Source organism: Crocodylus porosus, unplaced genomic scaffold (genome assembly GCF_001723895.1).
Source record: "Crocodylus porosus isolate Cpor-Errol unplaced genomic scaffold, CroPor_comp1, whole genome shotgun sequence".
NCBI lineage: Eukaryota > Metazoa > Chordata > Crocodylia > Crocodylidae > Crocodylus > Crocodylus porosus.
The window spans coordinates 93268865-93294189 of NW_017728947.1; the positions used below are offsets into that span (position 1 = coordinate 93268865).

The 25325-nt window shown below is 41.0% G+C and overlaps 1 protein-coding gene across 1 annotated transcript in view; it reads left to right on the forward strand.

The window, feature by feature from the left end:
* Nucleotides 1–25325, forward strand: part of AK7 (adenylate kinase 7) — a 43744-nt gene that overhangs the window by 917 nt on the left and 17502 nt on the right. The window contains exons 3-12 of the mRNA XM_019552481.1: nucleotides 3346–3454; nucleotides 5560–5654; nucleotides 6221–6331; nucleotides 11293–11376; nucleotides 12421–12509; nucleotides 12945–13035; nucleotides 14789–14866; nucleotides 15818–15967; nucleotides 18225–18353; nucleotides 18850–19006. Coding sequence (XP_019408026.1) covers nucleotides 3346–3454; nucleotides 5560–5654; nucleotides 6221–6331; nucleotides 11293–11376; nucleotides 12421–12509; nucleotides 12945–13035; nucleotides 14789–14866; nucleotides 15818–15967; nucleotides 18225–18353; nucleotides 18850–19006 — 1093 coding nt within the window. The remainder of the gene's footprint in view (nucleotides 1–3345; nucleotides 3455–5559; nucleotides 5655–6220; nucleotides 6332–11292; nucleotides 11377–12420; nucleotides 12510–12944; nucleotides 13036–14788; nucleotides 14867–15817; nucleotides 15968–18224; nucleotides 18354–18849; nucleotides 19007–25325) is intronic.

The following is a 25325-nucleotide window of genomic DNA, read 5'->3' on the forward strand; positions in this document are numbered from 1 at the left end:
TGCAGGACCAGAACAATGCAGAATAATTCTCCTTGGAGGTGAATCTCATCCTCCATCCTTTGTAGGCCTTTCTTTTTAGCCTCAGGAGGTCTGCTAGGTCCCTGGAGAGCCAGGGGAGCTGCTGTGCCCTCTTGCTGCCTTTCCTCCGAGATGGAATAAACTTAGCTCGTGCATAGAGGGTCGCTCCCTTGAGGAGCAACCACTCTTCTTGAACTCCCATCTCCCTGGGGTCATGGTCCATTAGGACCTGACTGACAAGCCTCCTAAGCTTGTCAAAGTCAGCTTTCCTGAAGTCAAGGACTTCTGTGTTGCTGACTGACTTGCCACCTTTACAGCGGATGGTGAAGGTGATCACCTCATGGTCACTGTCACCCAGCTTCCCATTGATCACTAGGTCACCGATTAGGTCATTCCCAGTAGCCAGTACCAGGTCGAGCAGCGCTTTGCCTCTTGTTGGCGCATAGACTTCTTGAGTCAGGTAGAAGTCATGCACGCACAATAGGAAGCTTTGCGACTGCTCAGATTTTGCTGAGTGATCCTCCCACGAGATGTCCAGGTAATTGAAGTTACCCATGACAACCATGGTCCTGGAGCATGTGGCCTCAGCCAGTTCCTGGGAGAATTCCCGGTCAAGCTCAGGACTTTGGGTGGGAGGTCTGTAGTACTCCCACCATTGTGTCCCCTGTGTCATGTTCCGCACAGATTTTAACCCAGAGGGTTTCCAGTCATCCACCCTGGTCGCCAATATCAGCTTGCAAGTGTAAGACAGACAAATACCATCTGTCACTGAACAACAAGTGCAATGCATTGAAAATCAGAAATGCGGCCTTTGTGTTTGGTCCCCTGGCTCTCCCTGCATCCTTTCCCTATACAGCCTCATCTGCGCACTCATGGGATTTGAACTCAAGCAGCGCTGCTTGACCTTTCTTCTCTGGCAGGTTGGATAGGCATTGCCTGGTCCTCCTGCGGGCCAGCCCCTGCTGGTGGTACTGGTCTGACTCTTGGGGCAGACATGGCAGTCACCATCAGGGCCCTCAGAAGGGGCCTGCCCAGCCCTATAGGGGGAAGGGGACTTGGCTCGACACCAACCCAGCCCCATGCAGGGGAGAAGCATGGTCCGTTCCCAACCCAATGCAATCCCAGTTCAGATTCAAGAAGGGAGGGTTGTGAACCAGAGCCTGGGGCTTGTGGTTTGGGAAGTTGATAGCAAGGAGGGTGGTCATATTAATGGGCACTGCTCCCCTGCTGCCAAATTTCCTTATCTGTGGGGACCCCCACTGGCCAGACATCATGGCTCTGCAGGCTGCAGTTGGCCCACAGGCCAGAGGTTGAACACCCCGATCTAAAGAATACTGAAATTAATGGAAAGCCTGAAATTAAACTCCATGTCTACCCTTCCCATTCATTTATGCATTCTTTTTACTTTCCAGGAATAGTTATTATGTAGGTAACACTAGGTGTGCAACATCCCTAACTACTTAGAGTCCACTGTTTTTAGTAGTGACTGTGTCATTTGGATGCCTCAATTTTGGCTTCCTTTTGTGAAGTGGGGTGCTTGTAACATTATGAAAGTAAAATCCCTGTGTCAAGTGAGAGATGCAACATCATAATGACTTTTTGAAAATCTTGAACTGAACTTCTGTTTGGCTGAATTAACCAATAAGAACATGGATTTTTATACATGCAAGCACTGCAGCACCAGGTGCTTTGAGACGTGCGCAGCGCTGCAATTCTTACAGTTGTATAAGCAGTGAAATGCACATCAGTGCTGAGAAAATGGCAGCAGCATGCTTTTGAACTAAAACACATCAGAGGTGCTTTAGTTCAAAAGTGCACCACCACCATTTTGTCACTTTTACAACTGCATGTGGCACAGATCAGGACAATTCACCTGAACTCATTTGTGGAGCAGACTCGATATTTGAGTCTGCTTCAAAGCAGCAGATCTCAGGTGCATTGTGGGACAAAAAAGTGTGTATAAATGCCCATTATGACTGGCACTGTTTAGCCCCAACACAATGCTATATCATTTGTGCACTGCAAAATATTTTACAAATAAGAATAAATTGAGAATGTCTTTACATTTAGAAGATATCATAATCTAGTACAGTGATTCTCAACCGGGTTGCCATGGCACCCTGGGGTTTCTTGAGATGCTTTTAAGGATGTCACACTATCATGGCACTGTGTGATGTGCACATATAATTTACAAGATAAACCTAGAAGTTTTAAATAGGAATCTTTAGCATTAAAGCTGTAGTCTTTCTGAGTTCTTTGCAACAGAAGAATTGTTTTATTATTTTTCTGTACTGAAAGAACAAATGAAAACTAGGAGCAGGCATTTTTTGAGGGGTGCCTTGACCTTAGAAGAGGTTGCGAATCTCTGATCTAGTGGGTAGTAATGGGTCTGTTTCCTTGGTAGTTGAAATTCTCTTCTAATTCTGATAACAAAATTCCTATGATTTTTTCTCATAATTATACATATGGTCTATTTCTAAATTTCATCTTAAAGACAAATCCTTATGCCCACACACTGCATCTGGCAGGATTTAAGCCTTAATATGATTTTGTTGTGTGGATACAACATTATGCATATTGCAAAAAAATGCTGGAGCATTACATTGTTTTAAAAAAAGGAACCATCTTTCATTCTTTTAATTTGAAAAGGCAGAATAATTTCCATAATGTTTAGAAGTCTAAATACTGAGACTGTCTTCATTTATTTTTCATGGAGTTATCAGATGCAGAAGATCAGCCTTCTAATGGAATTGTGGTTGCAATCTTAACCTGGGTTTACATAAAACAAATCCTCTCCACAGGGCTAAATCTGGAAGGCGAGCCCTCACATTTTGGACTCAAAGGTCTTTTACACCTAAATATCAGTATGATAGCTGTTGATTATCAATTTTAGGAGTACTTTTATAGTCAGTCAAAACCATAAACAACCAATAGAGGGTCTTCACACACACACGTACTTTTCAACTTTGTTTTTACTGAAGTGAGTAACCAAAAACTCCCCAAAACACCAAGAGCAGGATATAAATAAAGAACAAGTAAAAACTGTAAAACAAAACAACCCCCCCCACCAAATGTCCCATCTTAAAAACTCATCCTAGTAAGTTGATTCTTGAACTTTGTTAACTTGTGTGCAAAAAGTAAATTATTTTTCATATTTGAATCATACTGGGACTTCTTTATTGCTTTCCATCTAAAGGGAAAGTTTAGAGGAAGATGGTGGTTCACTAAGAAGTCAAGTAGAAATTTGATAGTGAAAATTCAAGATAAAAGGAAAAAGAATTGAGTAGGGGAACTTATTCTTCTGAAAAAGGTTTTATTTTTTTCCAGGTTTCTACTCGAGAAGAACTCTTAAGTTACCTGCTTGAATGTGATGTCATTATATATAATATCACTGAAGATGCAGATCAAATTGAGGAGGCAACTTGGGCAGCTTCTGGTCAGTACGATCAGTAACTGAAAAGGAAATTGTCATACAGCCATTAGATTTGGCCAGTCATTTAATCTCAAAGTTGCAGTTTTCTATAATATGAAATGAGGTTCCCAGATGAAGAAGCAGTCTGGGCAAATGGTGAAATCTGAATTGCTGCAACAAGTATCAGATAGGACATGTGTACTGCAAAGAATTTGGCAAAATTTTGATCAACTCTTGCACAGAGGTTTTCAAAATATATAAATATACATTTAAAATGGAAATATATGAAATCAACATAAATTTTATTCTGGATTATGTAGCAGAATATAATACTCCATCAAATCATGTTATTTTGTATTTTTTGCAAAAATATCTCAAACCATCAAGATAAAGTCCTTTTCAATTCTACGCTTATTGGTCTTTTAGCAGCAAAGAAATTAATCTTTCACCAAAATGTTTTACAGGATCTAGATTGTAATCACATATTAGTTTGAACATAGAATTAATTCTGTTTATTAAATACTTTTATTTATTCTACCTGTATATGGATTTACTCAGCATTTTGCAGGGACAGTGCAGTGCAGCAAGCAGGGCCATGAGGCGGTGAAATTGCTGTTCTATAGATCCTCCCCTTACGTGAAGATGCTTATGGAGATTTGGAATCTTCTCTAGTCTCTCATGGAGAAGCCTTCATGACTTAATTAAGGGCCTTCATAACCTTGTCCACTACCCAGTTCACCTAGCCACTACTTAGTTCATTCATTTCTGTTAGAAACTGAGTGGAAGCTTTGCACCTTTGTGATTCAAATAATGGTTTTTCAAAAAAAAAATTACTTAAATCTACAGTTAAAAGTAATCTAGCCTATTTTTGCAACATATGCCTTATTGCCAATTTGATTATTTTCCCTTTATTTTGAAAGTATTTACAAAACTCATTTTACTGGGTTCAGCTAGAATTGGCTCAGATGAAAACTTGTTTTCAAGTCCTGAAGGATTTATCAGCAAGGATGCTAATATTTAAGCACCTCTTAGAAATTGTAGATTAAATAACAGTTAGTGCTAAATTAGAATTTCTGCGTGTTTTAAATAAAGGAATAATAGATTATAGAAGCAACACATCACTTTAAGAAAGCACAGTTAATCAAGAGGCTCAAGCAGTGGTAACATAACTCCAATAGTGTGTCAGGATGCATTTGAGATTCATAAATCTGATCGCAAAATAACACTTCTTTTTGTGTTGTTTTACTTCCATTGTTAAGGTGGTTGGCCTATCATATTATGTATTAATAATATGTATTAACTATATATTAGGTACAATGAATAGGTGTCAACACAATAATACAGTTTCATCTGGAGCTATAACATGTTGTATCTATATTCATAAGATACTGGGGGAAGGGTTGTTATTATTATTATTTTTCATGGACACTCAGGAGCAGTTCTAAATTTTTGGTGGCCTGAAATCCTACTTTTGCTTCACATAATACTGGCTATTTAATAATACTCTTGCATTTACAGTTTTAGGTCTAGCTTGCATCTCATTTAACCTAGCTCCCAAGATTCACAAAATCTTTATTCTATCATCTTTTTTTTCTCTTGAAACCTTGGGGAATAACTTTATCATGATACCCAAATAATAAATGTTTTTCTCTAGTAGTAGAAACAAGGTAAATGTACTGATATGACATTTAAAACAAATTAGACACCCCCGCTAGTAGTCTAAACATCATATCATAATTATTAGGGTGGGAAACAAATACATTTTACCTTAACTTAATTATTTAGCTCTGGATTAAAATAAGGCAATATCACAATAATTCTGTAATCATTCTGTAACAAAATAACATTTTAATTTTCTGTTGGTATCTCAGTGATTCATCTTTATTGACTGTTGTCTGTCATATATGAAAAAATATCATTAATAGATTTTTATTCAGGATCTGTTAATTCCTGGCAATTGAATTATTTTATATTTAAGTTATTAAACAACAAGAAATATGCTGTATATAAAATCAAGTAAAACTTGATTGTTATAGTATATGTGTTGGTATGGAACATTTTAACTTGAAAGATTAAATACAGTCGAAGTGCTGTAGCCAACAGTAAAACTCTTTGTTTTTATTATGCAGCACTATATGCAGAGGTACAACATTTTGAGAAACAAAAGATATTCATCTTACTTTCAACAGTAATGACATGGGCACGAAGCAAACCTCTAGACCCAGTAAGTGATGACAAAAATACTCATTTTCACTGAATCTTTCCAGATAAACACATCTGTTTAAACAGAGATATTTATTGTGCACCCTAATTATAGGAAATATCGTCAATATTAACAAGACTGCTTACACGCTTGGATCCTGGACCTGTGTCATTGTTAAGTTCTGGGTTTGCCATATATTGCATATATGTGGTAAATTAATTTGTGTAAAGTTATGCATTTATCAGATTGCAGGATTAAGAAAAGAGAGAACCATGTATAGTGTTTTATTAAAATCCCCATTTCTGATTTTTTTCTGAAATTGATGCTAATATGAAAAATAAATTCCATGGTTTTGTTATGCTTGTTTTAGTTACAAGATCAGTATATTTTAAAATGATTGATTGATTTTTTTTCCCAGGAGATAATTTTTGAGTTACTCTATTGTTCGTACTCTAAAAACAGGGGTTTTATAATATGTAGCATTAAGGACATTTAAAATAATTTTACATACTTTTTAAAATGTCTTGATATAGGTATTTTTAACTGATTTATTTTTAGTGAAAGTCTGTCTTGTTTTCCCTCTACAGGATGATCCAGAAATTCCTTTTACTGAAGAAGATTACCGCAGAAGAAAGACTCACCTGAACTTTATGGATCATATAAATGCTGAAAAAATGATTCTTAAACTTGGAAAAACTGTAAGTATCAGAAAAGAACCCACTTGACTACAGTTATTTCTTTGTACTTAAATTGAGGAATTACAAATTTATAATAGCAAAAATTACTTGTGATATTTAATAGATTTTCAAACTTTTATTAACCCCTTGATTTTTGGGAATAAGCCTCAATGGTGATGATGTGAAAAATACAAGCCTATTGAGAAGACAATAGGCTCTTTAGAAATATAAATGTATTTTATAGTAGATGAGCCTTTGTTTCTGTTGAAACTTATTCTTATTTTTCTTAAGCACTGATTAAATCACCTGGACCTTTTGATAAATGTATTTTTTTGACTCATCACAACAGAGATGAAACTTAGGAACTTCATAGGAGAGAAACAAGGGAGCTGAAGGATGGAGGAAGCAGGAGGAAGAATTTAGATTGAGTAATTTTAGAAAAATAAAAGCACATAAATGTGTAACTAATAAAATGTTAATTACAGTACTAGGCTAATAACATTTCTAATTTATATACTTAGGTGTTCAGAAAGATCTGTTGTGGTATGTATTATATAAATACCTTTATCACGCAGTAGATTGCTCATAGTCAGGCTGCTGTGTCTGCATGGAGCCATAGTGGCTAGGGATAGACGTTCAAAAAGCCTGAGCCTGAATTGATTCAATCTTTGCAAGTTAGTCTAACCTGGCTAGGCTAAATCACTTTGTAACTGCACAGACATCCCCTCTGGACTGAAGAAATTCAGGCTTGTCCCTGTAGTGGCTCCAGCTAGAAGCCAGGGGGCACTAGAGCAGCCTTCCCTTCACTTCCATAGGCCTGAGCTGAGGGTGGGGGCGGTCAGGCCTGGCAGGATGCTGTGATTATTCCCCACCACCCTGAGCAGCCCAATGCAATTTGTATCACCCCTAACTCAGTGTTTATCAACCCATTAAGAAAACAAAGCCTCTCTCCATTAACTAATGGAGCTTTTCTTAAACAGCTCTTCCAAGGAAGGACATTAAGTTACCTATTGATTAGCTCCAAAAAGCCTGTCTGCCTTTGTCATCTCCCACAGCAGACTGTAGCCAGCGTGTGGTCTGCTACCTAATGCTGAAGTGTCTGCATAAGCCAGAGGGTAGGGGGGAATAATCCTGCTTAGTAGGGAGAAGCTAGGTAGACACTCTGCGCCTACATGTCTCTACCAGAGCACTGGCCAGGGAGCAGAGGGGAGGGGCCAGCCCTGCCCTGGAGCAGAAAGCCCCACCCAGCCCAGAGAGCATGCCAGGATGCTGGGGGAGTCTGACTTATCTTAAACCAGCAGGGGGTCTGGGGCAGACACTGCATAAATCAGTTTGACCCAAATCAGTTAAGTCTGATACTATGTTCAACCGGGTTTATCTCAAGTTGGTTTCAGCCATTTTCAGGCTGGTTTATGTGTACTGAACATCTGTTCTGTTACAGGTTTAAATCAGTTTCTGATCCCATAAACTGGTTTGTGTGTAATGTCTGCCCCTAGCCAGTGACTTTAAGCACACTCATGGGACATGAGGACCATGGAGAAGGCTCTGTAAGGAAGTAGGATTCTGCAGAATGAGGTCTACAGTCAACCCAAAACAGCTAGGCCAAAATACTGTTTCACTTCAAAGCGTGTAAGTGCTACTTGCACTTCTAAATGTAGCTACATAAAGGGGCATTTTCCTTCTACTCAGGAAGGTTTTAGATCATATTTCCATCTGTGCAGCTAGACTTGTCCCTTGAGCATGCTAGTCAGGGATCTGCTATGGCCATGTGTTCCTTAGTCAGTCAAGTTTTAAAGACGGTGACATTTCAAAATAAAGAATATATTTATTATTGAGTGAGTGTGGAATTCCATTTGCCCTTTCCATACAGAGGCATTGACACTAGAAATCATACTTAGTTTTTTCATGATGCATGACAGCACGTAATATTAGCAATGGTATGATTGGGACAGCAAATACTTTATAAAGTGATTTAGAAAGCCAAATGGTAAATTGCTTTTATTTGCCCAGTATAAATGTTATAAAATTTCCCCCAGACCCATGGTACTAGTGATATGAAGGTTACACCTGTGTCTAAAGTATTTGATAGTGGCCTTTAAAAGCAGTAGTTAGCTGTGTTAGTCTGAAATGAGGCAGAAGACAAGGTAGATTATACATTATTGATAGACTAAATAAGAGATGAATAAGCATTTGTAAGCAGCAGCTGATTTCATCTACCTTGTATGATGTATCTTGAAAGAGATAATAGTATTGGACCACTGGTCTAAATTTGCTTGGTCATCTTAGGTTTTGAATTCCTACTTAAGTAACAAATAATTAGCATATGATTAGGTCTTAAATGTTTGCGTGTGCAAGAGAAGCCCTAAAACAGGTTACAATGGCTAGAAGCTGACATCTGCTGGTTTTAATGAATATTGCACACATGAAGTGTTCTCTTTGTCAGTGACCAAGTATTAACTAGTTATTAAAATTATTTACATTTTGAATACAATATATTTGATAGTCACAGCTCTGGACAATACAGTCTCATGCATGGGACTTTTCAGAAAGGCTCATTAGCTCATATGTTTATGGTAATATGACATCTGTAATCTCCTCCAATTCTGTTTTTTCCTGATGATTATTAAAACCTGTTGCAGTCAGTTGATGTGAGAAACATTTCTAGAGTTTAACTATATAAGAATATAAAATATATATATATAAACCAAGTCTGATTTACAGAGCATTGCCTCTATATAATCAAAGACTGACTGGTAGTATTCCAAGTATGATACTGAAATGCTTTAAAAATAATTTCAATAAAAGCATTATTTTTCAGGATAGAGAAAATAGAGACTTTCGCAACTTTTTTTGTTAAATTATTTTATAAAGAACCACAATGCTATCTATATGAGAGAGATGCTCTCCAGCATGAAGATGGCTAAGTAAGTTTTTATTGGCAGAACTTCAAGTGAACCAAATATGCACTTGACAGTGAAGAGAAGAAAGTCATGTTCTCTGTTTTGAAACAGATTTTCAGTATGAGCATTTCTGGAAATTTATATAACAAGGGAATACTTCAAAAGATTTATCTGTAAATTGAGGCTCCAAAAAAAAAAAAAAAAAGAAAGAATTTTATTGCCTTAATCACCTTTTACTTGGGTAGCATAATAATTCTACACACTGGAATCCTGATCTGCATGCAGTTTTGTCAGTGTATTTGTTTTAGTTAATCCATTTTTAGTACAATTATATTAGTACACCACCCAGTATGGGCACTGTTATTCTGCTATAAAAGTGTTTTTTACTGCTATAGCTTATTTCCCTTTTCACATAGAAATAAACTATACTGGTATAGTCACATTTATAAGCAGTGAAAATACACTTGTTTCTAGGGTGAAGACAGAATGGGGCAGGTTGTCATACTACATTATCTTTATTGATATAAAGTTGAAATGCTTTAATTATATGTAGTTCATTGTTTTTTAATATACATAGTTTCCAAGAGAATGTAGAATGGGGATGAAAGTATGTAAGAGTACAAGTGAAACAACTTCTCATACCAGTTTATGCATACTTTGCATCTAGTTTTTACCAGAAGTAAATGCAAGTGTAAGACTGAAGAAAGAGGCCTTAAACTTTTATTTTCAGAATCATTCCTGAAACCAAGAAGTCAGCATGATTTGTCCTGTTCACTTCTTTTACTGTATAAGTGTCACAGAGTGGGGTCTTAGGGGTGGCCGTGATCTCCTCTAGTACCCCCTACCAAGCCAAGTCACATTAAAGCACCCTTGTTCTCACCCACCACGTCTTGATCTTTTATATATAAAAGGGAGGCTATTTTTCATCCCCTTGGACATAGTGCTCTGTTGTATCCTGACCCCTGTTCTGTACTGTGTGACTTGGTGCACCCCCAGCCTTATGGGCTATGCATGGCTCTAAAAACCCCCTTTACCACGCTCCAAGCCTCACCGATATCCTGGACGTTGTTCAGTCAGCCTGGCTCTCTGCACCTTCTCTGGCTCTCCACAGCCCTCATCTCTTGCAACTGCACCCCACTGGCACTCAGACCTCCTCACACTGCCCCCTTTGCCCTGGGGTTACTGCAGCCTTGGGGCTCAGGTGGCTGTAGCCGTGCCTGGCCCCAGCTCTCCTCTTCAGGGTCTCGACCCCCTGCTGGGCTCAGGCAGCCTCAGCCTTACCTGGCCTCCAATTCTCTGCTCCCCTTCTCAGGGCTGGGGTCAGTGCACCCCCAAATGCTACACCCTCTCTGGTGCCAGGGTCCCCACACTACCATGGAGCCCCTATGAGGCCTCTTCAACCCCTAATAGCCTCACCCAAACCACCAATTGTAAACCATAAACAGAAAGCTCAAGCCCCTAGGCTGCAACATAAATTCAAACCACTCAGCTATCACATTAGTCCCACCACATCAGGGGTGCTCTATCTTTCCCCCAGTCTCAAAGCTGTACCTGCAGTCTAGCCTCACCTCTTTGTTCAATCCAGCAGAGCTCCTTCCTCTATGGTTGCTGGCAGGGAACTGCCTGCCTGGCCTCAGCCTGTGCTTAAATAAGAGCCAGGCTCAACCTCTTCTGGTCAGCTGACTCACCAGTTTCCCTGGCAACCCACAGCTGTGCTTCTTTGTTACTACTGTGGCTGCCCTGGTAACCAGCAGCTGGGCTCCTTACTTGCTTCTCCACAAGCAGCAGGCACCTCAGTGCCCTGCTACAATAAGTTATCTTCATTTTCCCCTTTGACACTTTCTAGAATTGCAGTTCAAATGTTGACAGATTGGTTCTGATAGCAGTGTCCTTTCAAGAAACTATATTAGCAACATGCTCGCTCCCTCCACAATGATCAAGCTGGAAGCTAGACAGATTCTTACTTTAAGTTATGTAAATGAAATAAATATAATTCAAAATAAAATTCAGTGCAAGACAACAAAATTTCATTTACAGAATTTTGAAAAATTATTTTTAATAACTTTTGATTTTACTTCACAGCACAAACAAAAATTTTCAACCTATGTTGTTGCTTCAGGACTTCAGTATGGAGCTGAAGAAGGAATCTTGCATTACTTTTTTAAGGTAGACTTTTTCATGACAATTTTAAGGAAGGTTAATTTACTATTGCACAGGTCCTTAAAGCAAACTTCAAAATTCCAACAGTTTTAAAGTGTAGGAACCAATCAACCAAAAAATGTTACCCACTTAAAAAAGGAAGACGCTTCTTGCCATTTCCCTGAAGTGTGGTAAACTGTTCTGTCTGATACCTCATATCCTTCAATAAATAAAAGCTAAACCACAACCATTTACCATGTCAGTTTTCAGGAGTAAATTATTTCAGTTTAGCTTTCCTTACTCTGTGATTAAGGTGAGCAGCTGAAACATTAGTAATGGATCAGCCAGTGCAGATCCACAAATGATAAGTCCTCTCCCCAGCCCTTTAAAGTAGTATAATTTTTAAAGTATTTTCAGGGTGATGTTGTAGTTTTGGTAGTTCAGGAAATAAGCAAGAGGCAAGGATTTTTATGGATTATATCTGTTATTGGATCAACCCCACAGTAGGGATCAACTTAGATAAACGTTTGAATGCAGTGCATTCTTAGTCGGTCCAAAGCCTAAGTAATATAGGTGTAATATCATTACAAAAAGGTCTAGGTCTGACCCAGTGCCTAGTGAAGTCTGTTCCCATTGTTAAGGGCAATATTATTAATTTTTTATCTGAAAACTTATTCAGCCTTCATCTAGTTTTTGAATAATATCCCAGTATTAACTAAACTGATGGAAACCTATCAATCTGGGTGTCAGAGTTGCCTATATGAAGGATAGGGCCAGGAGGTTTCTGTCCTTTTCTTTTCCATATTATGTAGATTTTTTAAAAAGGTTTCTTAGTCTCTTTTTGTAGTTAACATTTAGAGAATAGAAAATAATGGCAAAAAACTTGCTCAAACCTGAACAGTATTGTTAAATGTCATTTGTTTCATGCTATGGTGGCAGCTGCCTCTTGCAAAAGTGATTGCTTTGATTATTAAAACAGAAAAATATTCTTGCTTTTACCAATAATATAAATGTTCCTTTTTGCAGCTCCTACTAAATATGAACCTTTCCTTCATTTATATTAATTTTCAGATAGCTTGGCTTGGTGAGAGTCCTGCAGTACCAGTTTTTGGAGTTGGAACCAATTTTCTTCCATTGATTCATGTTGTTGATTTAGCAGCGTGAGTATGCATTTTAGGTATGGTCTGGCCCAGGAATGCTTAGATATATGCCACTGAGGATTTCACTCAGCTGCTGACACGGGTTTTTTTAAAGCTGTATTTTTTAACATGTAGTTACTCCACAGATGAATTTCACACATTTTAAGTCCACCTTTTCTAGTATCTAATTGGCATCTGGGAAGTTATACCCATTTGTCTCAATGAGATCATGCATATATCAGCTTTTTGTATATCTTCTTGAGGCATTGCTCTTCATTGCTGGACTGTTGTAAGAAAAGTAGGATACCTGATGTTATGAATCAAAATCTATGCTCTGGAAAATTTTCCTTCATTTTTTACATACCTTTTGTCTTTAGGGTGCTGTTGTATCAGACTTCATGTTAAAGACTCAACATATTTTCTTCCACTAATGGTCATTGATTGTACTTGCTGCAGGGTGATACAAAATGTAGTGGACCATAGGCCAAGGACTCACTATCTTGTTGCAGTGGATGAATCGATACATACTCTTCAAGATGTAATTAAGGTAAGAACTATTTTTTTTTTTCTCTAAGCCCTTAGATCTTAGTTAGAAATTCCTGAATTTTCCCTAAATTATCTGACACAACAAATTAAGTAAAAGTAGTATGGAAATCCAGTAGAGTTTGTGTCCTTTAAAAAATACAAAAAATGCCTAGTCCTATGGTCTTTATTCAGATTTAGATTAAGAGGGGCCTGAAAAACAGGTACAAATGAAACTTTGTGTTTTCATGCAGTTCACTGTACTGTAAAGAATCAGTGGGTTTTTATTTCTTTTTTCCCTTGTGTTAGAATCACAGAAAATTAGGGTGGGAAGGGACCTCAGGAGCTCACCTATTCCAACCCCTTGCTCAAAGCAGGACCATCCCCAACTAGATTATCCCAGCCAAGGCTTTGTCTAGCCGAGTCTTAAAAACCTCCAAGGATGGAGAGTCCACAACCTTTCTGTGTAACCTTTTCCAGTGTTTTACTACCCTCCTAGTGAGAGACTTTCCCAATGTCTAACCTGAACTTCCCTTGCTGCAACTTGAGACCTTTGCTCCTTGTTCTATGAACAATGTAGCTCCATCCTCTTTGGAACCACCATTCAGGTAGTTGAAGGCTGCTATTAAATCCCCTCTTGGTCTTCTCTTCTCCAGAGTAAATAAGCCAAGTTCCCTCAGCCTCTCAGAGGTCATGTGCCCCAGCCCCCTAACCATGGACTCTCTTCAATTTGTCCACAACCTTTCTGTAGTGGGGGACCCAAAACTGGACACAGTACTTCAGATGTGACCTCACCGAATAGAGGGGAATAATCACTTCCCTCAATCTGCTGGCAATGCTTCTACTAATGTAGCCCAGTATGCTATTAGCTTTCTTTGCAACAAGGGGCATTGTTGGCTGTTATTTAGTTTCTTGTCCACTGTAACCCCCAGATCCTTTCCTGCAGAGTGGTTTCTTAGCCAGTCGGTCCCCAGCCTTTACCAACTGGTGCAGGGGATTGTTCCAGCCTAAGCGCAGGACTTTGCACTTCTCCTTATTGAACCTCATGAGATTTATTTTGGCTCAATCCTCCAATTTGTCTAGGTCACTCTGAATCCTAGCCCTACTCTCCAGCATATCTGTTGATCCTCCCAACTTGGTGTCATCTGCAAACTTGCTAAGGGTGCACTCTATCCCATCTTCCAGGTCATTGATGAAAGTATTGAACAAAACCGTACAATTATGTTGTATGAAGATACTGTATTCCTTTTTTCCTTATGTACCTTGAAGCAGAGTAGTCAAGATGAAGCTGCAGTGAAGTAGTAATTTGATGATTTTTTAAATAATTTAATTTATTATTTGAAAGTACTGTAGAAATAACTTGGAACCTATTTGCCTGCTACACTCTCAGTAATGAAAAATTTGACCACAACAATTCTCTACTTGTAACTAATAGCTCTCAGAAACTTCACTGGTTGTCTACAGGATTAAATATTTTGAAAATCCTTTAGTGGGAGTGTTCAGCAGTGAAGATACTCCATAAAAGGAGTAATCTATGGAATTAAAAGCTTTGGCACACTCCATCTATAGTACAGGTAATAAAAGTTGTTGATATATAGCCCCAGAAGAGGGCCAAACAAATTCTCTAAGCTTTCATGTTCTTCAATTTGCTGTATGTTTCAGAAATCAGGATTATTTTAATACTACAATGTTAAATGCAGATTTCTATACGTTATATAAGTTGAGCGTACAAGATTTTTTTCTTGATTTAATGTGTGTATGATATTGTTCTTTAACAGTGCATCAGCAAAAATGTTGGACCAGGAAAAATCCAAAAGATTCCAAAGGAAAGTGCTTTCTTAAGCAAAGAGTTAACAGTTAGTATTTTTTTCCTTTTTCAAATAATTTCTTTAAAGCAGGCATGTGAAATGAAATACCATGCTCTTTTCTTATAGTTTATACCAGCATAAGGATATAATGGAGAAAATTGTCAAGAGGAGGGAATAAACTACATTTAGATGAATAAATAAAATGAAAGTGCTAAATTATACACCTAATGTTTGAGAGCTGTGCAGAATTTTGGCTTCAGTGTTATCCGTGTTACGGATCTTGAGGTCCTCCAGTGAGGTGCTGAAGTCGGTACTGAGTTGAGGATTCTGAGCATTAACAGAAAAACCATAAAAATGGAGCCTCCACAGGAGAAATCAGTTTTAAACAGTAATGTGCAAAAATTACTTTTCTAATTAAGCTCTAAACACAGAGGCTCTGAACCATTTTGTGTTTAGTGCAAATAGCTTGGAATAAACTATGCATATGGACAATACATGGGGTAAAATAGAGAACTTGGGTAAAATGCTATGGCTTGTATTATAGTTCCTTGAATAGAAGATAGATTCAGGACTTTAAAAAATTGAAATAATGATTGTAAGTTCATGGGTTTTAGAAACAAATTGCATACAAATAAGTAGTTCTGTGGCTGGAAGAGATGTATACAAGAGAAAAATCATATTAAAAATGATTATTCGTGTGTTACTAATGACATGCTAGATTATTAAAGCAAAAATGGACTTTAAAATGGAATTATGTTGGTTAGGGCCAACATACTGGATTGCCCATACTTACGGAAATATTTAAAGTTAAACCTGTTTTCATTTAAATTCTTAAAATTTCAAAAATTAATCCATGAATATGGTGTTCTGTGAAACCAAATCTCACTTCCTGTGCATCTATTTTTTAAACAAAACAAGACTTTTGAGATTAAAGCATGTTGCAAAATAAGTTAACATTAAGTAGGGAACTGTGTAATAAAATATACCTTTTTTTTTTAGCAAATGCAGTTGGATATGTTGCTTGTGAACCTGCGAATGGAAGCGATATTCTTGAAAGAGAACTTCAACATTAAGTGGGTTGCTCAGATGGGACTTGTGGAGAATATTGAGACTGTCCTGAAAGAATACAAGCGACATCGAGGATTACTGGTAATCAGTTCCTATATATTGACAATGTGCGCTTCTGTTTCTTTAAAAGAGAAATATCTATGTTTGTTTAACTACAACTATTTGGAATACTTGTAAGAAATACAAATGAAACTGACAAGTACAATATACTGGACACTTAGGTTCAAACAAGGACTGAAGAACTAAAGAGAATACAAGATTTACAGTCATCTGAAAGGTTATTTCTATGGTTCCTAGAGTTGAAACCCAGCAGGTAAAAGGACCTTCTTAATGGAAGAACTGTTTCATTCTATTTAACTTTTATGTGATGTACTATATCCCCAGTGTATTTGGTTTTGCAATGCCACTAGATACATCTGTTACTCATGGTTTTTGATTTTAAGATCAATGACTAGGAAAGTAGTTAATATTATTTGTATTCTATGGCTAAATACATTAATAGATGATAAATCCATTAAAAGCTATTGAACAGAATGGTTGCAGATGTTTCCTCTGGCATCTCTTAACCAATAATTGTCGGTGATAGTAGAGAGAGTATTGAATAAGGGGATGGATTACTCGAGAGATAGCCATCTCAATGTTCTCCTTCTGTAGCATCCACTTCTACAACTGTTGGAGCCAGGATACTGGGCTAGATAGACCATTGGTCTGACCCAGTATGGCACTTCATATGTTCTTACATTCTTATGGCTATAGCCAATTCAGGAAAATCAGTTACAATATATTTATCTCTGCATTTTGTTTCAGCTTGTAATATGGGTAAAATAGTAATATTTAAACTTTTAATTAAAAATATTTAAATGTATTTCATTGAATGTGAGATTTTACTACATAATGTAGAAAAATTCTAGTATCTAGGTAATTAATATCATTTAATATTTTGTCTGTAAGCATGTGAAGTTATCCATACGTGTCTGTTGTGGACACAATGTAAATATGGAAGGAGTGAATCTTGTTCAAACCTCCATTGGTTCAGAAGATCCAGAACAAAAGGAAACTAGTATGATGCATTGGAAATCCCTATGTCCCAGCACAGAAAGTGTTTGCTGGACTGAAATGTTAGATTTGTGACTACAGGGATACATGAGTGAAAAAAATAGAACACTAAATTAAAACATCAAATATACTGATGTGGCTATACAATTCGGTCACTTGCAAGGGAAAAGTATTGAAAGTTATATTACTGGTGTTTCACTGCCTAGACAACCAAATAACTATACATTGTCCAGGAAAAGAGTATTTTAGAGAGATTTATATTTGCATATATTTTAGGCCAGATTCCTTCAGGATCTGTTAGCACAGGTCAGAATTTTATTGATGTTAGTTGTATTATGCAAAGACACAATGGTCTGTGCTAAAAGAGTCTGATGCAGGATGGTGAGATTAGGAGATACTGCTAAGAGTTGCATTGTAGCTTTATACTTTTAGCAAGTACTTACATATAGCCCTTTATCTTGGTGTTTACATCTGGCCCAGATGGGTGGGCAATATACTTGAGACCTCTGTGAAGGAAAAAGCAAGGAGGAATGTCTCCTAACTCTTGATTTTATTGAATTGCAGCAAAGCCACTCCATGACTACTATACTTGCTTCAGAGCTAGTATAGTCACTGTTTCTGTCTCCTTCTGTGTTGGGATGTGAGAGAGACCAGTGGATTTTCAAAGTAGTATATCTACTGTAGTCATTATCCTGGAAATCATTATCTCAAATCCTCACCTTAGGCCCCTGGCCCCCAGTGCACCAGGGTTTTCCAAACTTGCGGGCAGAGCCAAGGGCTTACCTCACATGGCCTAATCTGTCATAAAATGATTGTGGGTTCTAAGCTGGAAACAAGAGGAGACATCCAAGAAGAGAATTTCTATGTTGAGGATATGGACAAATGTGCATTTTAGCCATTTAATAGGGGGAATTAGTACACACCAGCTGTTATTCTGTAATTACTTACCTACCTCAACCTGTAGTAATATACTTTACCTAAATTGCCCGTACCTTGATCCTAAATAAGGAGGTGTAAAATTGAAGTGATTTTGTTCCATTTACATCACTATATTATTATGCAGATGTGAGATTCATATTGTAACAGTTTGCACTGGTATCCTCTGATATTGAGACAATTTTTCCATCTATCTAGACTCTGCGAGTGCATTAATAAAAAAAAAGTCCAATTTTACTACCATTTACGTAATCACTTATTTTTGCTATTTTAGAGAGAAAAACAGTTTTAAATACGAATACTCTCACAGTTTGGTTGAATACTTTTGCCTTTGTTTCTTTTCTAGCCAGTCAAAATTTGTATCCTTGGTCCTCCTGCAGTTGGAAAATCGACTATTGCTGAAGAGCTCTGCAAGCATTATAAGCTACATCATGTTAAAATAAAGGATGTCATTTCTGAAGCAATAGGAAAGCTGGTAAGTTGGTACTTGCTTTTCGAGATAGTGATTTATTCAGTCTTCTGGGTTTAAAAATGTAAAATGTTTTAAATTAAATATTTAAGAATTCTTACAGCCCTGTGATTTATCATTCAAAGAGTGGCCGCATGATACAGTCACCTTCTAGCATAAAGTACAGAAGAGTAAGAATATCCTTGTTGCATTAAAGATGTCTAACCAGCTTTTGACACTATTCCCTTCTTTCTACAGTTTTCTGTATCTGTCAAGTCAAATATATTTATAAACTCTGACTCTTAAGTGCATTTTGTCACATGCTGAACTCTAGGTAGGTCCTGAGCTTTCATAATTACTTTTCATCTTAAGTGAAGATTGATCAGTATCTCACAGTATAGAGCCCTAGGTGAAGCATGTATATGAAAATAAGTCATAGAGTGAGCGAAATTTTGTCCTTTGCTGTATCTGTGTAATACAAACATCAGAATTTGGCCAAAATATTTTGGGGGTGTGTGTGCAGGAAAAAATTACTGCTTCTAAAGAAGTAACAGAAGCTGAAGAGATGGGAGAGGAAGGAGAAGAAGAAGAAGAAGAAGAAGATGATGAAGGAGGAGAGAATGTAGAAGAAGCTCAAGAACTTCTAGATGCAGTCAAAGAAAACATGGAGCAGAATGGAGGTAAGGTACACAAGAGGTGCAGAGAGAAGTGCAGCTCCCTGATGTAACTGGAAAATGCTTTGCAGGAAGTGTTCTGAGTTACAAGGATCCCCTGAAACAAGCAGAAGTTCACTGTGGCTGCTTGTAGATGTTAAAAAAACCCATCCAAAATACACTTTACTGGAAGAAGCAGCATATTACTTTGACCTAGTTCTGTAGCATCTGTATAGATCAAGAGTTTCATTGGGGTTTTTGGGGCTTTTAGCTAAAGCTGATTCAATCAGCTATTAGATAGAAGTGCCAAAAAAGCCCCACCAAAGTGCCTGATCTATACAGACTTCAGGTGAGCCAGGTCCAACTAATGCATTGCCTGGCCATGCACTGGGCTTGGTGTGAGAGTGTGCTCAGTTTAAGGTAAAGCACCTTTTTATTTTTTAAACACCTGCAAGCAGCTGGTTTTTTCCAGGGGGAGGGGAATCTAGCTGCTGGCTGTAGCCTGCAGCCAATTTCTCCTAGCAGGGCCCCTCCTCCCTGTGAGGCTTCAAAGTTTTCAGAATGGGAGGGGGAAAAGGGAGCAGAGGGAGCTCATTATAGGGGTTCCCCAGCTGGCACTTGAGAGTGGGATGAGTGAATTGGAGCTTCCCCCACCTCAGGGTGGGGGGCATCAATATACCTGCCCTACCCTCCAGTGGGGGCTGAAAAACCCCTAGACTAAACTCCCTCCTCTCCTTTCCCCCCCTCCCATTCTGAAAACAGTAACAGGCTGGCGGGCAGGCAGACAGAAGTTGTGAAACATCTTCATCTGACCCCTCATGCAATGAGGGTTCAGATTTTCACCCAACAGGCCATTTTTAAACTGTCTGCACCCATGCAGTCGTGTTTGGTCTTAGCTATAGACCACTTTCTGTGGCCAGATGTGGTGGACATTGCCACTTCTGTCTGCGCCCAAGTACTGAAAAGCGTAATCTGGCTTTTAATTAACAAATGTAATTTCTGTATCAATGAAGGAACAGAGCATTAGTTTGTCTGCTCCATTTGGATTTATAAAGCCCATTGAAGGCAAGGGACATACACTCTGAATTTTTATCAAACGCAAGAACCAAGTCAAATGTGTCCAATATTATTTTCACTTCCCTTTGTGTAATCCCTGAAAGGACCAGGGTTATACAAGAGCAACAAAAGACAGATTTTGACTCAGTGTACCTATTAACAATTGTATGCTTTTTTAGATATTGAAAAAACTTCTTTAATGGTAGCATTTATATATTTTTACATATCATCTTTACCTGATTCCAAGACAAGATTTTTTTTTCCTATTTAACTATTAGGGGAAAAAAGCCCCTCATCTTGGAATTGAATAGGAGAAGAGGGCCAACAGCTGCTGTGGCTCCAGCTTCAGCTTCAACCCTGAAGCTACTGCCTGCCCCCTACCACATCTGAACCTCTGCCTCTCTCTCTGCCCCACAGTCTCATGTCCCTGAACCCTTTTCCTTGTTTGCCCTCCACCCCTCACCCATCATACCCTGCTTACTTTTGCTCCATGCTTCCAGGCTCCATCCCTACTGCAGCCCGGGGCATAGAGCATGGCCCCAGCCTGGTCCTCTAGCAGCCGTGTTGCTCTAGGGCTGGCCTGGGGCTAGGCTCCACATCCCAGGCTGCAGTGGGAATGGAGCCTGCTAACATGAAGCAAGAATAATGGGCAGGGGGCAAGAGAAGGAAGGAGGGATAGGCAGGGGGCAGAGGCTCATTAGTGGGGGAGACAGAGTGTGAGGTGGGGAAGCAACACAGAGGGAATACAGAGAAAGGAGGTAGGGAGGAGATGGGAGGACAAGGGCTCAAGGGTGTGGGGGGAGCAGGCACAAGGTGGGGTAAGTGCTGAGGGGGGACAGGTGACAGGGGGAAGCTGCCTCGCCCCCCACCACCTGCCTTCACCACTGCTTCCACACCACCTGCCCCCTATCACCTGCCAACCCACTGCCTCTCTCTTTGCCTGCCCTTCCTACCACTGCTTTCCTCACTACAGTGGTGGTGGGGATGAATTTAAGATAACCCTCCAATACTTAGATTCTATACATAGAAAATTATAATAAACTTGTACATTTTCCATGTATAAAATCTAGTTGTTGGTGGGGGGGGGGGGCAGTCATCATAAACTCAGGCCACGGTGACCCCACAGCTCAGCACTGCTCAGTATATGTGTGTACTCCAGATACCGCCCCCCCCACAAAGGATCCATGTGCTAACTAGCCCCCCACTCATAACTGAAACTGGATGTTCTTGTCACAAGTCCTGAGATCCTCCAAAAATGCAGATAAAACACAGGGCAACCTGGTTTAGGTTTACTTCATGGAGGGTGGGACCACACTAATCATATTCAATGGGCTAAAAGATGGGCGGCAACATAGGGATTCTGGGTGAACTCTTTGGAGCCCCATTTGGTGATGTTTGCTAGACATTTAAGGCTGGTGAAAAAACAGGAATCCTTGGAAACGGGAAAGAAATGTGCAGCTCAGCTGTGGGAGTGAAGAAATTGAAATGTATGCTGTGTAGTGGCTCACTATGACTTGAAAAAGAGTCAGTACTGAGGGAGACTGCACTCAATAGCCACTACCATATAGTTTATTTAGGTGGTTTATACTAACCTATCCTTGTGGTAGAGTCTTGTTAGCATGTTTGTCCAATATGGGCCGTGTATTTTATAGTCATATTCAGTGTTAGCTGCATTTAGAATCAGCTTTATAGTTAGGTTCCAGTGTTGAGCATATGATGCTTTTAGCAGCAGTTTAGTGATAGTATATTGATGTATTTAATGTGGTTTCCTTGTATGAGAATGTAAGACAAGGGCCTTTTTCCTCATGCTGATTGGAAGGAAGAAAAAAACAAAAAAAACAACTTTGTCTTGTAACCATATTTTTTTCATTAATTATATGCTGCTTATCACTTCAGAAGTGAGAACATGTTTAATGTAATTTAAAATGTTGTTACAGATGAAATGGCAGCCAGTTCTGTCTGTCACTGTCTTTATTATTAGGCTTCTTTTCTTATTTGTGTCTATATCACTATGCAACCTTGGACTAGTGGATTTCTTTGTGCTTCATTTTCCCCATGTGTAAAGAGTAAATTGTGTTTACCATGTTTAAAGTCCATGGATGGAGCAAGTGCCTTATAATTCCAAACGTATTAGTCATATAATTCATTGGTATTTAAAGCCACGTGTGCTTTTGTCCTTGTGCTTCTAAACAAAATTAGTCTCTGGTGCCATTGCAAGGGGTTTGGCTTTTTTGCCCACACTGCACTTCAGTGGAAGAGGTTGTGGACTGTTGGGAAGGGATGGCCTCCACTTCACCTAGAATGGGAAGAAGCTGATCTACTTGACAGGGCTTTAAACTAAGATCACTGGGGAATGGGCAGTCTATCAACAGTTCTAGCCCAGGTCACACCAGTAACAGCTTAGGAAGTCGAAGGGAACCCACTCTGACAAGACCCCAAGGAAAGGTTACGTACCATCACATAAAGAAGCCCAGGGCTTCCCATGGCAGACTCAACTGCATGTACACAAATGCCAGGAGTTTGGATAACAAGCAAGAGGAGCTGGCTCGTCTCCTGACTGATAATGATTATGACCTTGTAGGGATAACAGAGACTTGGTGGGACTCCTCCTATGACTGGTTGGTAGGTATAGTCAACAGGAGAGATTGTGTTGGGAAGAGGGGTGGGGGTGTAGCTTTATGTCAAGGAGCAATACACTGAACTGAATTCATTAACTGTGTGCGAGGGAGAGGGGCCTAGGAGCGGCTGTGAACTCCCTAGCGCCCCCTACCATCACTCAAGGTGGACTCAGCACCCTCGGATTCTTGCCCGCCATGACTTTGATGATAAATAGTTTTAGATGGGAGGCTGCCTTTATTCCCCCAGTGAACGGTACACATGTTCCTGCCCCTACTCCGTATGGGGTACCTCTGTGCACCCCTGCCTTAAGGGCTATGCGTGCCTCCTTCCTCCCCTTTAGCACACCCCAAGCCTCACAGCTGTTTGTGGACAATATCTGGTCCTTGTGTCCCTATGCCCTGTCTGGCGCCCCTGGGCCTGTCTCCCCACCAGCGCCCCTAGCCTGGCGCCCCTGGGCTTGCCTCGCCCAGATACACTTTCAACACCTCGCCCCCTCAGGGCCTTTCGCCCACCTCTGGGCTTTCCTGTCCCTCTCGGGGTCTTTGGCCACGCTCACCGCCCACTCTGGGGCCTCTCTTGCCCCTCTCAGGGTCTTTGGCCGTGCTCACAAGCTTGCTGCCCCTCATGGGGTCTTTAGCCGCGCCCCCTCTGGGGCCTATACCGCGCCTCTCGCGCCGCGCCCCCTCTGGGGCCTATACCGCGCCTCTCGCGCCGCACGTTTCCCACGCTTGGGGCTCAGGTGGCTGTAGCCATGCCTGGCCCCTTGACCCTTTCTTGGGTCGTTTGCCCCACTGGGCAAACTGCCGCCCTCATGGGCTGGGGTCCAAGCCCCTGTATACCGTGCCACTGCAGTGCAAACAGTAGTGCCCCACTGGCACCGCTCCTGTGCCACTACTGGGCACCCGGGGCCTCCAGGTTATTGGGGAGCTCTCGTGAGGCCTCCTCTCACCCCTACAGCCTCACCCGGTCCTCTGGTTCACTATAACACAAGCCAAGCCCAAACGGCTGTAACGAAACCAACAAAGAGCCTTCTCGCTCGTAATGCAAACTCCAAGCCCCTCTAGGGCTCCCAACCCTACCTCCCTTTAGGGTGTTCTCATCCCTGGCATCATTGCAGCCAGTCAGCAAGGTAAGGCTGCCACCACCAACTCAGGCCGCTCAGCTCTGCCGCAGAGCTCCTGCTCCTGCTCCTGCGACTGCCAGAAGGGAACTGCTAGTCAGGCTCCGGCCTGGGCTGTTTGTAAAGGCCCGGCCCTGCCCCCTTCTGGCCACCTGACCTGCCTGGTCACCCTGGCAACCAGCACCTGAGCTGCCCTGGTGATTGACAGAGCTGCCAATCTCAATCCCAGTCACGGGGCACCTACGTGACCCCGTGACATACCTCCCCCCTTAAGCTCCCAACACATCGGGGGGAAGGGGCCTTCTGCCTCTCCGCGAGATGTCCCTTCCTCAGAGGATGTTGCCGTGGGTCCTTCCCTCTCTCTGGGTCTTGGCAGTATCTAATTTGTGGTGGAGGTTAAGGCGCCTCCAACTCGCCTTTTACCCAAGGCGCACCGCATGGGATTTCATGGGGTTTACCCGCCACAGGTAGCCCCCCCACGCTAGCTGACCTTGGTATAGCGCCTACCTCATCTGCCTCTCTCCGGTCCACTCTCCGGGATCTCCATTCCCTTGTCTCCGTCCTGTGTCCTTTCGGGGCGAAGGTCCTTTGGGTTGCTAACCGCTCGTGCCGGGCCTGGACATCCTGGAGTTTTCCCCATATCTCCCACTGGCAACTCCGTGCCCTATGGGCATCTTCTCTGCTCCAGAATTCCACCCGTCCCTGGCCTGTGTATCTTCCTTTAGGCCCTTTATAGATCCGCACGAAGGCCACCTTTCCTATTTTCTCTTCAATGCTTCTCCTGAGAAGCCTCCACGTTACCTGTTCGGGTATCCCGGCCATGTATAAACAGGGCCTTTTCCTGGGCACTGGTTTATACCCCGCTGGGTGCCTGTCACTCCTCCCTTCATGTACCTGTGCCCCCTTTTCCTTTTGGGGTGCCCTCACTCCCCAGGTCCTGTCCCCAGTCTTTCGCTCGCCTCGCTTTACTGGCGAGTCCCCTTGTACGCCGCCCTTATCTTGTGCTCGGGCTACCTTCCCCGGCTGTTGCGCTCGCTGGCCCAGACCCTGCAAGTGGAATTTCTACCACTGGGTCCACCTTCGTTCCCAGTACTCAAGAAGGGCTAATTGGGTCTCCTTCAGTAAGGCCTCCAGTCTTACTCCGGTGAGGCTTTCCTCCCGGGTGGTATCTCCCAACTGTTCTGATCCACCCGTCCCCTGAGGGCACTCTGGACCTTTGGTCCTAGGGGGCTTCCCTTTCTCTGAGCCTTGACTAAGTACAGACCGGAGACCCTCAACCTGCACCTCCATCTGTCTCAGCGCCTCCATAAGTGACCCCCTTTCCTGGAGTTCCACCTGATTGACCCCCACGTAGCTCCCTAATTGTTTCTCCAGCACTTTCAGCTTTCTCTCCAAGCTGGCTGGGCTCCCTAGGGTTTGTACTCCCTGCTCTGTGAGGTTCTTTTCCTTTTCTTTCTCAACCACCAGGAACCGGGGAGGTTCCCCGGTCGTCTGGCTGCCTACCTCAGAGAACTCCCGATCATCCTCCTCCAGCCTCTGCAGCTCTTCCCC